Genomic DNA, 15,713 nt, shown 5'->3' with positions numbered 1-15,713 from the left:
ATGTAAATACAGACGATCAGATTTTTAAATGTCTACATTTAAGTGTGTGGAGCTCTGATGACATCACTTCCTGTGGAGCTCTAAATATTTTATAGGATTACACGCATACCGGATTCATGCAACTGTAAAATGTTAGTACTTGTGATTGCCATTTGCTCCTGCTGCCTCGGCGACTGCTGCTGCTTCTTCGCTTGCTGCTGCTCCTCCTCCTCCTCCTCCTCCTCCTCCACCTCCACCTCCACCATCATCATTAGCTGTTAAATCACCGGTGTGATATTGCAGTCGGTGTGCATGAGTGTTCTTTAGAATAAAACCTCAGGCAGCATCCTGTTCAGCACTTAGAGATGTTTTCACATGATTCATTCATTCATCACTCTGTGATGTGTTTGAGGACCAACGTAAAGTACGACTCCTCGTTGCTGCTTCGGTTCCCGTACAGAACATAATGAAATATTTGATTTTCATAAGCCTTTGAGTTATTTTGTGAGAAAAGTAAAAGCACAAACAGGATTATTTAGCTCCTGATTGTTGGGTTTAATCATTTTTATGATTATATGTTTGAGTGGACATATTTCTGAATATAAATTACATGGCACTTTTAATAGTGAGTTAAGTTGAAAAATTGGTTTAATTTGGCAAAGTTACCTTTTTTAAAAATGTAATTCTGCAATTTTTTTCAGATGAAGTGCTTCCACTTTATTTTGTGACGACTATTCAGGGTGAGGGCATTAAGTGTTGAGAGTGTTCAGATGTCCCACGGTTTTGAACGCAGCTCTAGGCGCGTGGAGTTGAGTCCCGCTGAACCCCGGGATGGAGGAGGAGGAGGACCGGGGGAGGGATGAGGTGGCTCTTCGGCGAGCTCCCACTCCTTCGCCGGTACGCCGCGGCTGTAGGTCGGCGTCCCTTTGTCTACGTAGAGTACTTAAACGCTGGAGCGCCACAGGAGGACGCGCGTGCGCGATGCGGTGTTGATGTTCCCGGGCTTTACTCCCGGGCTCGGAGCGATGGACTGCATCTGTATTGTCACCACTAAGGTAACGGCTGCAAACACGAGTAACTACACACACACACACACACACACACACCGGCTACAGACGATCAGCTTGATCGATAACGGGTCGATGATGAATTCGGCGTGTATTTCATCCACTTTGATCTCTGGTTGGCTGTTACGGTATGTAACGGTTAGTTTTTCACATCATTTAATGGTAGTATTCTTTTGAGATTTTCTATTTTAGGTGTCAAATGTCTGTTTAATATTAAATACCGATCTATGAGATATTGTTACATTTCTCAATATGGTTTATATAAAAAAAGTAATTATATATATATATATTTATTTATTTCACAAAAAGTCAACAATCTGCTTTTATCGCTAGAGTTTCTGTGAGTTATGCCTGGAAGTAATTATTGTCCCTACATTAAGGTAAATCTTTCTCGTGTTGCCCCGGGAATGTTTCCTTCGGTGGGTCTGGATGTGTGTTGGATCCAGAGTTGTGTGTGTGTGTGTGTGTGTGTGTGTGTGTGTAGAGAGAAATGTCTGACCTTTAATGTCAGCATTTTGATCTCTGGTTCCTCCTTTATCCTGAAAGCGATTCCAGATTTCACGCCAGACGTCAGTCGTCCTGTCCCCAGGACAGTCGGTACTGATGGTAGAAAGCCCAGTGTGTTCTGAATGTGACGCCTTCGTCACATGACCACGGCGCCAGGTGGAAGGAAATCGGTCCCGTCCCGTCGGCTCTGATTTGCTCTTACTTCAGCCACGTTGCTTAAAGTTATCCTGTAAATGCATTTTATGGTTGAAACTGGAGCTGGAACAAACTTTAAAGTGTGAGAAACCCAGGAATTAATTATTGTATAAGTTCTGAAAGTGATTGATTCTACATTCCAAAGTTGTCTGTCTGTTCAGGGTTGGAATTAAGGGTGATCGCATCAGACTCAAATGGATGAAAACTTTATTAATCGTTTGTCTTTTCTCAGCAAATCAGTCCTAATCCTAGAGACAAGGCGGTGTCCACTTTGATTCAGTCAGAGGACGCTCCCAGGAGATGAAGGCTGCAGGTCAAAGATCACTTGATAGTACAGCGTGTGTGTGTGTGTGTGTGTGTTGTGGTGGGGAGGGGAGGGGTCACCAGCTGGCCTGGCTTAAAATTCAATCATCCAAACTTATATCTCATATAATGGGTTCTACAGAGGTGCTGCTGTTCCTCTGTCTCTGATCTGAGATCTGTTCCTGCAGCAGCCTGAGCTTTTTTTTTTTTTGATTCTGATCAGATTCTTCATTTTAGTCCAGTTATCCACGTTGAATAAATGCAAATAACTTGTCTGGAATGGCTTTTAAAACACAATTGGTGACTTGTGTTTTGTGTCAGAGAGTAAAATAGAAAAGAACTGGAACTGATCCTGGTTCAGAAGCGATGCTGCTCGCGTACTGGATCACAGAACAAGCGCTGGGATTGGGGGGCACGCAAAACCAGATCTGATTAGAGAAAGATTTAAATTCAGGTGGAGTCATAAGACGCAGTACTGGGCTGTACTGGTTACTACTACTGAGAGGAGTATATTACGAGCAGTAATCTGGTTTCTACGCGTTTAGATGCGGCCTGAATGCAGTTGTTGTTTATGCAGCAGAGAAGTCTAACCGCATCCATACGTGTAAAACGCACACGGGACAGGCTGAGAGGAGGCTGCCAACGGACAGCAGGGAGGTGAGGAGACCAGAAGGAGAGGTTATGGAGGAGGAGGAGGAGAAACGGAGCTCACCATCGCTTCCCGCTGTCGCTGTGACGCCAACCTCCCAACTGTCCTCGCGTGTCTAAAAAAAAAACCCCCACCTAACATCACTAGTGAAGGGACACGCTTTAACGTTAGCATCCCTGCTGGGTTCCCCAACAGTCTACATGCGTCCTGGCTAGTTAGCTAGCTTCCCACATGCATCCCTGCTGGGTTTTGTAGCATTCTACATGCGTCCTGGCTAGTTAGCTAGCTTCCTACATGCATCCCTGCTGGGTTTTGTAGCATTCTACATGCGTCCTGGCTAGTTAGCTAGCTTCCCACATGCATCCCTGCTGGGTTTTGTAGCATTCTACATGCGTCCTGGCTAGTTAGCTAGCTTCCCACATGCATCCCTGCTGGGTTTTGTAGCATTCTACATGCGTCCTGGCTAGTTAGCTAGCTTCCCACATGCATCCCTGCTGGGTTTTGTAGCATTCTACATGCGTCCTGGCTAGTTAGCTAGCTTCCCACATGCATCCCAGTTGGGTTTCGTAGCATTCCACTTAGCTCTCTGCTAGCTTTGCTAACATTCCACTTACCTCCCATTCGTGGCTTTAACGGTGTATATTTATCGTCACGTCTGGAACTTCGTTGCGTCGAGTTTCTGATTTTGGAAAAGAAAATTAGCCACTTGTCCAGTTATTTCAAATATATATATATTTGCATATACTGTAGTGTGAACAGAGAGGATTCTGGGGAAGCAGTTGTGTGGTGACTTCGTAGATTTGATGGTGAAGCTCTGATGCCCCCCCCCCACCCGCGTCCAGAGACGCTGCCGGTCCACGGGGAACAGTCGCACACGAGCCGACTGACAACAACACCTGCACCCAAACAGGATTCAGGTGCAGATGCGACCTGATGCAGGAGGTTTCTGGACAGACACACGGCTGCAGACGGATGCGATGATACGTTTACATGCCACATATTATTCTGAGAATAAATAGATTTATTATAAATGGATGTGAAAATATAAACAGGTTGTATGACGCTTGGTGTCTGATAGAATAGCGCCCCCTGTTGTTACTGGTGATTACTGCCATTTACGACAGGATTGCTACTGAAAGGGTTTCCTGTAAAGTTGGTCTTGTTCCAGAATGGACCCCATTAGAGTTCGGTGCGGAAAATATTGTTCAAAGTGAGCAGATCTGGTGGAAGCTTGATGGAAGTGCCACAAGAACACGTAAACGAGATGAAGGAAAGAACGGCGGCACTCTGTGAAAGTAAAGCTGCCTAAAGACGTCTCTATTTTGATATTTACTGTTGAACAGCTATCGGCACGTCATTGCAGGTATATTTACTAAAGTATTTGTCATTGTAGTTTGTGGATAATGCATAAAATTAATTTTAAAACATCTCAGGGTTTTACACAAGCTGTCACGTCTACTGTGCTCCAGCAGGGGGAGCCACTCTCCAGCTGTGTGCTGAAAGAAATGGAGACTTTCTTTTTGGTCATTGATGCTAGACTTGGGTCCACGACAGAGACCAGACGGGTCCGTTCTGAGTGAAGTCCTGGACGTGATCCGGACACGCTAGCCTGGCTGAACGCAGCAGTAGCATTTAAGGGGAGGCCGTCCCATCTCAAGCCTCACCGCTAACATTGCACCGCGTGTCCTAGCATCTTCTTCCTTGGATGTTTACATCTTCCTCGCCGGTATGCTCCTCTTCATCGGGAGAAACCGAGAAGCTCTCCCTGTTTGCTTCGTCCTTTCCTCTCTGATCCTCCTCCTCTTCCTCGCATCCACATCGCTAGCTCTGTCCTACATCACTCTACCTTCCCTGAGGATACACCCCCACTCTGTCTCTCTCTCTCTCTCACTTGTTCGTCCCTCCTCATTTCCGATGAGTCACGTGACCAACACCCCCCTCCCTTGTTGATTGCATTCTCACACCCCCCACAGTGGAAAGCTTAACTCACAGACACACACACTTTACACTAAACGCACAACAGTCCTCGATCGCCCCGGCTCTCACCATCATCACAACTCTGTCAGAGAAGGAGAGAGAGGGGCGAGCAACGGGGAGGCGGGAGGAAAACAAGAGAACGAGCGTGAGAGGAGGTCAAGAGGGACAAGAATATATTCTACCAGGAGGAGGAGGAGGGGTCGAGAGAGGGGGGGGGGGGGGTTCTCCCTGAATGAAGGAAGAGCTCTGGGAGTTCTTTCCTCCCCGCCGTGATGGAGCGACACGAGGAATGAGGGCGGATGGTGAGAGCAGGGAGCAGCAGCAGCAGCAGTGGAGGAGGAGGTGGAGAGGCTGGAGGAGGAGGAGGAGGAGGAGGTGCAGGTGGAGCTGGGCGGTGCGGGAGAACCCGGCAGCGCTGCAGGAGGAGGCGGCTGTCGGCCAACTGCCCCGGCGCCGAGAAGATGCCCCCCGGCACCAAGAAGGTGGAGTGTTTCTCGCCCATGCTGTGCCACTGCAAGGTGGCCTGCACCAACAGCACCATCTCCCTCATGTTCGGCTGCAAGGTGGGTGGAAACATCTGGACCGCTGCTGGGGGGGGGGGGGGGTCACAGCCGGGGCAAGAGCAGGAAAAGAGTTTTTCCGTCTTCAAAAGGTTTGCAGGGAGTCTTGGAATAACGTATTTCTTCTGGGAATTCTGAGTTCGATCGTAATAAGTTTAGAGTTTGACATTTTTAGAACGTCTGATTTCTATCAAACTGGCTGAAGCGTCGTTTGCTAGGTGTGGGAGGAGTTAGCCAGCAGCATGATAGCGGCTGCTAGCGATTTAGCTACCCTGCAGGAAGTGCCGTTACCTCCTTTATGTTGTGAGTTCTCCTGCAGTACTTTGTTCGTTAACTAGTCGGTGTATTTTCAGGATTACACTGATGGATGGATCCGACAGACCCTTCATTTATTAATCCCTAAACATTCTCTATCTGCTCTACGCCACAAACGCGATGGTGAGAATCGTTACCTGGTCGAGGCACGAATGATCTGCGTTGTCGTGGTGACGTAGCCTGATTCTGATTGTTTTTGCCTTTGATGGCGAGATTTCCGAAGCGGGCTCGAGGTCGGACGAGGCCGAAGCTGCAAAGTGAGCAACATGGCGGCGGACGGATGGTCGGGGACGAGCAAACGGGGGAAATCCCATCAGCCCCGGAGGAGCGCTTTCACGGGTTCCAGCGAAACCTCCTGTTTAGGATGTTCCTCTTTAGCAACTTTACTAGCTCGGGTTAGTTTGTTGCCGTAGCAACCACTGACACCAATCACCATGCATTGGGGGCGCGACTGTGAACAGGTTGAAAGTTCTTCGGAACTTATCGGTGGGTAGTTTCTGGAATTCTGAACGTGAATCGTCAAGGGAACCAGATCCAATCATCAGAACGAGCAAACCGACGTGAACGCGGCCTGACATTTAGAGAGAAGACCCGAGCGTGGGCGGAGTTTATGGCTGTGCTGGGGGGGGGGGGGGTTCTCTGTGTGACTGTTAACAAAGGTTAACCCCTCTGCTTCTGAATATGCACAGCCATCAATAATTTAGAGCTGCATTATTATTGGATGTGTTCACGCACTGCAGCAGACTTTGAGCATTCCAGCGGGACGTTTCTCCTCTCTTGGCTGTTCCCATTTCCATCCTCGTCTTCCTCTTCATCCCATCCCTGAATCATCCAGAATTCCTCTTCCGCCTCCTGAACATCCTCCCGTCCACGCCGTGGTGACTCTCCTATTTATAGCAGCTTTTGGCAGGCTTGAGTCGGCACCGTTTCCTCCTCCTCCTCCTCTTCGTCTCAGAGAGCTGTCGAGGAGGAGGAGGAGGAGGAGGAGGAGGAAGAGGAGGAAGCTCTCTTCAGGCAGACAGTGTCATCACTAGAAGCCTCACATCCTACATTTACATTTGCTCTCATCCACAGCGAGTGGGCGGAGCGGCTGACGTGTAGCCGCAGCAGCAGTTGAGCCGGCGATGCGTTCGAGGGCAATCGCTTTCCTCTCCACTGGTTTGATGTCAGACGCTCGTTTAGAAGCACCGAGACCAGGAGGGACCGGGCCGGGTTCTGACCCAGTTCGTGTCTCCTCGGGTCCGGCTTGTCTTAAACCTCCCGATGCGCTTCCATCTGCCGCTCGGCGGTCCCGCGGCGTCCACCCGAAGCCGTTTGTTTGTTTCTACAGAGAAGGCGACATTCCTAAAAGTCACCTCGACAATCAATGAAGCAGTCGGGGGGGGGGGGGGGGGTTGTTAGGATGATGAAATTATACAGAGCCGCGTGTTGGACAAGAATTTCATCACTTTCTCTCTGTGGACCTTTAAACAATTAAACTCTTCATCATATAACGTAATATATAATATCACACAAGCCGTTCTTCCCGGTTTCTCCTCCAAAGGCATCGTTTTGCCTCCGTAATCTGCCCTCCTGCTTTAATCTGAGGTCTCTCCATGAATTACAAGGTTTGTTCTTCTAACTTCATGAATAATGTTTACAATGACTGGAATCTGCAGGACTGAGGACGTGTTGGACCAAAGCGACGGAACGCATTAGAGTGTGCGAAGATAAAAACGTGCGTGTTCCTCCTGCTGGGAGAAACGGTGATGGTCGTCAACCAGCCTCAAGACGATGAACGAGTTCTACTAGGGAGCGCTGCGGAATGGTTTTCTGTCCCCGTCTTGTTCGGACCTCGTGCGGAATGTCTCTGGGTTCCCGATCTGGTTTCTGATTTTATCTTTGAACGAGGATTTACCCAGAAGTGACGCTGGCGTCTCCTGCCGACGTTCTTCCGTCCGCTGTGCTCCAGTAGAGGTGGCGCCAAACACGCGAGATATTTTTAGCTTTGTGGTGAGAAATTTGGCATCTTTCGTTAACCGAACGTCCTTTTTTGGTATTTAAGTGCCTCTTCGGCTTCGCACCTGAATTTCCTCTCTGGCAGCCGCTCTCGTCCTCCATGAATTAACCAAACTTTGGGGCGTTTGGCCGGCAGCTCGCCACCCGATGAATGGACTTCCACACACGCTGTTTTTGGCTCGGAGTACGCGGCTCGGATGAAGCAACGTGGAGAGAAGTGAGATTCTTGCTGGTTTGAACCATCACTAAGGTTTACTTTACCTTAGTGATGGCGCCCTCCAGCAGACCGTCGAGGTCCATCGGAGGAGTGACGTAGAAGCCTGATCGTTTATTTAACGTCTGTTGTTACAGAAGTACAGGCACCACGATGAGGATTCATCCCCCCAAGACCAGAGCTCCCCCCAGCTCACGGAGGAGGCGGGCGGAGCGGAGCTGGTCCAGGTAGCAGAGAAGAACCTGTCCCAGATCCAGAACGTGCATGGATACGTCACCCACGCTCACATCTCGCCCATGAAGGTAGGAGATCTCCCGTACCCGTCTGCTCTCTCTTGTCTCTCTGGTGCAGGGGCGCCCCGCTTCCTGTAGCCCCAACCCAACCAATCGGACCTGATTTCACTGTGAACGCTCCAGTAGGGCGCCGTGCTTTTACAAACCGGATTGGCTTTGTTGGACGGTCTCTGGGTCCTGGACCTGGAAAGGTTTGGGGACCGCTACTCTAGTGGGGCGACCTTCCTGGCGTTGGAAACATAAACCACATCCTCCACGTAAATCCCGAGGAAGACGTAGCATCGCGTTCTTCACGGATCCTGTTGTGGATTGGACACTTAGCCGACAAACTTTCAGGCCCGAATCCAATCAGCAGGAAGTCGCTATCAAAATGTTTAAAAAAAATAGTGCGTTGGAGTTGGAGCAGATGAGATGACTGAGCAAACGGGCTTCAGATGGATCAGCTCTACCGCCATCGTGTGGTCGGAGGAGAGATGACTCCACTTCCACGGCCGTCGTGTTGAGTCAGTCACGCACGTTGAAGATAATAAAGCCGGAGTTCTAGTCGGTTTTTTGTTTTCACCATGATTAGTGATGGGATATATATAGATCACCTGTAAATCTAAAATAAGGTTCTAAGAAAATATTCAGTGATGCATAAAAAAAATTTAGACTACATGTTGAATTTGCGTTTTTAAAGTTGTTAAATGTTATCTGATTTTTTATCTATTAATTTTAAGATTTATTTGCATCCAAACATGATCTTTCTTTGAATGCAGCCACTAGGAGGCGCCATAATCACGAGGGAATAACTGGCTTGAATTTAGTGCTTATTTTTTGATTTTGAACAAAATTCACAAAAATTCTGATTAAATAGGATTATTTAAGTAACATATTGTCAGAGAATCCTGAGGATATTATTATTGTACTTTTTTTTCTGCTATTACGGCAATATGGAAAGAGCATCAAAAATGTCCTCCTCTGATTGTAACGCTGTCTTTAGTTTGTGTGTTGTGGCGTGACGTACTTTCTGTTCTCCTCCAGTGGCCGTTTGGAATCGTGTTGTGTTCCCATGTCTGCTGTTACGCGTGTTCATATTCATCATGCTTTGGTCCCCGGTGTTCCTGTATTTGTCACAACGTCGTCGTTCTAACTCTGAACCAATTGGAACATCTCTTTAGCGTCGGCTGCCTCTCTTTGGCTTCTGTGACATCGATTGTCTCTTTTGCTTTGACCTCTCCGGGACGCCGCCTGTCCTCCCTTCCTGTAATCCGTAGGAAACGTTTCTGGAGAACTTTGACGGCTCCCCAACGTTAGGACTTCATCTCCCGGAGCTCCCCTCCCCCACACCCTCCACCCTCTATCTCCGCGACGAGGACAGTCCCCTCCCCTCCTGCTCCTCCAATCCCTACCCCCCGATCCAGGTAACCTCCCCTACCCCTCCGAACTGTCGTGGTAATCCAGAATATAGTATTTCATTGCCGTCAGAAGAAATCTTCTGTCGTGACCATTTTAAGACACATTGATTATATATTTTTTATTTTCATCCTCCACCTTCATCCACCACTTCCTCCTGTCGGATTCAGAAAACGAGCTGCTGCAATGGTGAATGTTTAGAGGTCAAAGGTTTTCATGGATGTCAATGGAGGGCACCATGTTTTGCTCAGCTTTCATGGTATTCTTTCCCGTCGACTGCGGTGAGTTTTGTGTTTGCCCCACACAACTCTGATTTAGAGAAGTGCGCTTTACGTATGACGGTCAACTCGGGCACTCGGGAGTTCAGTGAACATGTTTAAATAGCGCAATTATTACCGCCTAAAAGGATTTTCTCCCACCTAACAATCGCCTGTGAATCATCTTGGTCACGTGATACGTTACTCAAAAAAAAACAAAGCCATAAACTAGCGAAAATGAGTTAAAAACAAACAAACGTGTTTTAGAGCTTCTTTACAAAAGGGAAAAGGCGATCGACGCGTCCAACACAAACAACAAAAGGAAAAGAGGAGCCGACGACCTCCAGGAGTCAGAATTAAAATGCGGGTTTACCAACGGGTGACTCGTGCACCAAGTCCGCTCTGCATGATACGTGGAGACGAGCTCGAAAACATGGAGACCGAGAACCCTGGATTAAAAGACAAGAGCTTGGAATTTATTGAAATAAAAACATTAGCTATTTGTTGGGGATTGCTACTAAAGTTAGCTACAGCGCTGACTGTGGATGAGCTAACCTTAGCTGCAGATGTTAGCGTTAGCTTCAGCTGCTGCGGGGGGACTCGAGCAGCTCGCTCTTCGTCTCTCAGACACTTTTAGTGTTCATCAGGTGTTTCCTCAGGCCAGACGTGATGTTTTTGTTCTGGTTTTTCATATTTCATGTGTTGGGATACGACTCTGGTTGTGTTTCTGGGGATCACATCACACTGAACACAGCAGCTGGATGACCTCCACACCCCCCCACCAGTGAAATCTCACGTCCCAGTGGGAGGATTTCTACTCGGATCACATCCTGCTCTCCATTGTTTCGCCACGTTTAAATCATCCTGACGTCAGCAGGCAGCCACGCCCCCCCCCCAGACAACGACATGCAACACAATGATGGCTGGGAGGGAGGATGCACTGAATTATTCCTCCTCCTGCTCCTCAGCAGCGCCATGGCAACACAAGAGTTGAATGCCGACAAAAATCCTGACAATATTAAAATCAGGGAGGACCTCCAGAGAGGGACAACAGCCGGGGGGGGGGGGGGGGGGGGGGGGCAGCTGACCTCCCGTTTGTCCCATAATAAAGAAGACATACTGCAGCACTGGTGGAGATTCAAAGGCCATGAAAGGACTCGTCACTAATGGTTCTGCTTCATCGTCACATCTCTGCCACACTTCATTCCCAGCTGCCGCAAAGCATGCTGGGAAGACGGACCAGCTCTATTTATAGCCAACAGGCTTTCATTTGTTCCTGGAAAAGCCGAAAAAACTGAGAGAGCGAATTCCAAGCGGGGAAAATCAGGGAAATTCCAGTGTTTGTTTTGTTAGTTTTTGTTTGTTTACATTTTTGGGCAGTTTTCAGACGGATCCCCAACATTTTAAAAATGTTTCTGAAGGAGTCAAATATCCTGGAAGTCTGGTCTGAGGTGTTGGGACCTTGGTTAGAGCAGATTGTGGGTTCAGATTTTTAGCGTCACACTTTGGTTGGTACCGGTTTTGGACCCAGATTATCTGGCCTGGGTCGTTGGTTGGTGCCAGATTATCCGTTAATGTGAGTCGTTTACAGATGCAGCCTTAATCCCTTTGATCTGTTCGCAGACTCATCGGGCCAAAAAATATCATGTTTGAAAAGTTAAATCTGGGTAATGACATCATCACCTTCTGAGCCTGCGACAGTCAACCTGGCGCAGATGATGCTAATTAGCTATCATGCTACCGCTAAAGGAACGTTGGTTCCAGTTCCGGCTGAGGAACGGGGAACTCGTCTCTGTACTCGCCACACGCTGTGCATCGCGGCCTCTGACATCATAATCTGCGTCCGCGTTCGATGCAGCGTGATCCAGATGTTTTCACTCGGGCCGGCGTGAGCTCGCTCTACTTTCTCACATTCGGAGACTGACCCAAACCCCCAAAGTGCTAAAAGTAGGACGGAGGGTCAGCTGGACCGAACGCATCGGACTGAGGGGGAGGAGGAGGAGGATGAGGAGGAAGGAGCTGCGTGAAGTTTCTAGGCTGCAGAGAGGAGACATCAGGACTGATCTCCTGGCGCTTTAAACACGCCGCCGTGTCACCGTCCGCTCCTCAGCCCCGCAGTCTGCTGCTGTTTCAGACAGACGGAGGTCGGCCAGCCGGCTGCTCTCTCTCTCTCTCTCTCTCTCTCTCTCTCGCTCTCGCCCCGCCTGCTGAACGATGCTCTCTCACCCTGGTGGGTAAAACCGCCCCCAGAGGCTCCTCTCGCTCTTTTTCCAGGCTAGGCGCTCTTAACGACGCTCTTAGCTCTTCTGCAGCCTCCCTGTTTGTCTCTGTGAGGAAGGGAGGGGGGGGGGGGGGGACACACGCACACAAGGTGGAGTGAAGCGCCTTCTGCCCGCCTCCAACCCCTCCTTCCCGCCGTCTGCTCTCCAGTCAGCCTGCCGCAGGAGCAAGAGGAGGAAACGCTCCTCCACCTCCTCCTCCTCCTCCTCCTCCTCCTCCTCCGCAGCAACAAGCAGCATGCTCAACTCTGTGTGGTACGCCAAAAAAATGGGGCGCCGCATAATGGGCACCCTGAGGAGAACCAAGCGACTCCACCGGCGCCTACTGGTAGGTCACCCCCCCCCCCCCCCCGCTGTAAAATCATCCTGATAGAGGTGAGGAGGTGCTGCACCGTGACTCATTTCTGCACCCGATCAACCGCCGTTTGCGTCGGATGCGTCGATCGCTACGTCGGCTGTGGACGCGACGCTAATGGACGAGGCAGATGTGCAAAAGTTGCTGCTGCGTCATGTGTCTGATGTCGGCTGCGTCGTTCTCATCAGATGCCCAGCGTTTGCGTTGGGGGGGGGGGGGGGGGGGGGTGCGAGGCGATTGGTCGATGAAGCTGCAGCGTGAACAGTTTGTTTGACGCGAGCGCGTGTCGTTCAGGAATCACGAACGTCTCTGGCCGACCTCGTGCCTTCCGTCACGCTTCGCTTTGGGATCCTGTCGCGCCTTTCGATAAAGCGCTCTGAAAAGTGCGTCGACGTCGAGAGGATCCGGCCCGCGTAAACGGCGGCGTCATGTTCTGGGCAGATGTGAGGAACCCCTGCAGTAGCACATGCCTTCTTCGGCATCGCCTAGCAACCACCAGGCTCCTGACGCGCAGCGCTTCCCCTCCGCCTCCGTGTTTACTGCCTCAAACTTCTGCGTTGTTTTGCTCCGACAGCAGGCAGCTGCCTGGTTTTCATGATTCCTGGTCGTCCTGTTCAGCACCGCCGCTGGCGTTTAAGTCAAGTCTCTCAGAGTTAGCCATCCTATTTAGGACCACTTTGTAATCGCTTATAATATTTTTGGTAGAGTTTAATGTTAAAGCTGGAGAACATGAACGAGCTTCTAATTACATGTGAAACCGACTAAGACTTGGGAGAACCTCAATCTTTTCCTTTTATTTTCTAACATGCAGTCTGTGTTTAAGGCCTTTCTCTCCCAGAGATTCTCATCAGTCAGAGGCTTCTGTATATCAGCATTTAACACAACATGCCTATTTCCGGACCCTTTTACCATGACTGGTGGGGAACCAGTTGTTGCCCCGTGTGGCCTGTAGGGGGGGGGGGGCTGCTCAAACACAGTAACAGAATTTGCACTCTAAATCTTGTATCTTGTATAATTGCTCATTTTAGTTTCATTAATGGTTTAAATAAAGTTTTATTACCGTAGGTGCACCTTTTGAGTAGCAGACATACGTCTTTGCTAAAGGCTCTGAAGGCTCGATCTTCTCTTCTTGCTCCACTTTCTCGAGTTTTGCTCCCACCTGGTTTATCTGGTTTGGTGGACTGCTCCGGTCTAACGGTCGGGTTCTGGTGTTTTACCGTCTGGATGAGAGCAGCGGCTCTCGGGTCGGTCCTGCCCCGACGGTTGAGTTTTTGTATCTTCGGCAGAGGCTGAACGCTGCGGATGATTTCCCAGCAGAGATCCGCAGCGTTCAGCCCCGCCGCTGCTAACCGGGAGTCCTCGCCACACGCCCTCCCCTCGCCGCCGACGGCGACGTGCGCGTCTGAATCCGGGGGCGACATCGATTATTCATGCAGCGAGCGCAGCCGCCCCCCCCCCCCTGCGCTGACATGTGCCACGCTCACTGAAGCCCATTAATTGGCAGGAGAGAAGAAGAGCGGCCGGGAAAAGAGGACTTTAACGTGTTTATGGCGACGGGAGGAGGTCGTCCGAGCAACACGATTTAGACCGACCCGACCCGGGCCGTCCAGATCCGGAGGAACCATCCATCATTTATTACATCGCCTCCTGCGATCGGGAATCTCCTCTGAAGATGACCGCACATTACCCTCGGCAGGACTCCGCCTCTAAGGCCACGAACGGCACCGAGAAGAGGGTCAACCTGCAGGAGTGCATTGCCCACCTGCACCCGAACCAGAGGCAGCACGCCATTGAGCTCCACCGGCAGCAGCAGAACTATCCTCAGGTCCAGGCCTCTCCGCCAACATTCACCGCCGGCACGGCGCCGTCGTCCTTCCGAGCTCGCAGCCGCTTCCTCAACCTGCGGGACAGCGTCAACAAGAGTCCGACCAAGAGCACCGTCAGATTTGTCAGTAGTGGGCAAGCAGCGAGGAGGCTGGAGATACCCTGGGTCCCCTTCTCCTTCAGTAAGGTACTTTAGCACTGAGTATCTCAGGCCGGACGGTAGTCCAGTAAGGCTGGGCCGAGTCCGGTGACTGATGTTTGTAGTACCAGAAAGGATTCCGAGCTCCGGGTTCTCACAGTGCTGGGTCGGTACCAGTAAATACTGAAATACAGATAAATGTCTGTTCAGGTTAATAATCTTCTGTACTTCATTTAGGTCTCATGTTTTTGTCAAGTCCTGTTCCTCACAGCTTCAGTTTGCGGTTCAACCTTCGTTTGTCGTGATACAGTTGATGGATAAATGTTTTTGGTTCTTTGGTGGCTGCGCCCCAACAATACCTAAGAGGGTCCACCACTTCCGTGTCTCTTCTTCACTTTCTTTTTTAGCACCCCATCCCGGCGATCCGGTCCGTGCAGCAGCGCTCGCTCCCAACCGTTCCTGAATTCAAACTTAAACTCCGTCCACCCCGCGTTGCTGCGTTTGTGTTCTTTGGCACCATTGTGGAGCGGCTTTCCGAATGGCGCTCCAGAAGTAGGGCTGGCGGATCAATGCGGTCGATGTGCCGGGGGCTAATTTCAGCGGCTGTTGGTTTTCCATGGGCTCGAGGTTCTGCTGCTGCAGCGCAACAATTAAGCCTCTTGGAAACAGAGCGGCACTTCCTGCCAGCTCCGTGATGGAGGTCATCGTGTTGGGGGGGCCGTCTCACGCTCACTTCTCGTTATTGTTAGACAGGGTTCAAAGGGTAGAGTAAAAGTTCAGCTGAACTTGTATAGTTTGTGTATTTGTACATGCTAACAGTAGCTGCAGGACTGTTTCATGTCTAGCACCAGTCCTGCAGCTACTGTTAGCATGTCTAGCACCAGTCCTGCAGCTACTGTTAGCATGTCTAGCACCAGTCCTGCAGCTACTGTTAGCATGTCTAGCACCAGTCCTGCAGCTACTGTTAGCATGTCTAGCACCAGTCCTGCAGCTACTGTTAGCATGATGCTGTCTCATGTCACATCTGATAGAAGCATGTTGACCTGTTGACCCTGTGATGATGTCATAGCTGACGACGCGCACACACCATTCGCCATCTTCCCTTCCACTCATCCTTCTGCCGTTCATCTGTGCCGTGTGTCTGACCTTTGACCCCTCACCATGCTATTGTTCAGCAGGCCGAGGCCACCCCGCCCTCCTCTCCCATAATCCCTGTGATCCCAGTCTCTCCAATCGCAGCCGAGACCAACACCATCCCTCCGACGTCGCAGGTTTCTTTTTTTGTTTATTTTCCTCCTCTTTGCTTCGCTCCATCTTTAGATTTGTCTCTTCACGTGTTTGGCTGCTCGTGTTAGCGTTTATGTCATTCATCCAGCTGCGGTTCTGATGGAAAGAGCAGATTACAGA

The 15,713-nt window shown here is 50.1% G+C and overlaps 1 protein-coding gene across 1 annotated transcript in view; it reads left to right on the top strand.

Annotated features, from left to right (window-relative positions):
• The window catches only part of LOC137904381 (discs large homolog 1-like protein), a 32,652-nt gene that overhangs the window by 6,646 nt on the left and 10,293 nt on the right, over positions 1 to 15,713 (top strand). The window contains exon 4 of the mRNA XM_068748558.1: positions 7,902 to 8,066. Within this exon, the coding sequence (XP_068604659.1) occupies positions 7,902 to 8,066 (165 nt within the window). The remainder of the gene's footprint in view (positions 1 to 7,901; positions 8,067 to 15,713) is intronic.

Source organism: Brachionichthys hirsutus, chromosome 15 (assembly GCF_040956055.1).
Source record: "Brachionichthys hirsutus isolate HB-005 chromosome 15, CSIRO-AGI_Bhir_v1, whole genome shotgun sequence".
In the NCBI taxonomy this organism is placed as follows: domain Eukaryota; kingdom Metazoa; phylum Chordata; class Actinopteri; order Lophiiformes; family Brachionichthyidae; genus Brachionichthys; species Brachionichthys hirsutus.
Note: the sequence above shows the minus strand (reverse complement) of the source record. Positions and strands in the feature narration are given on the sequence as shown.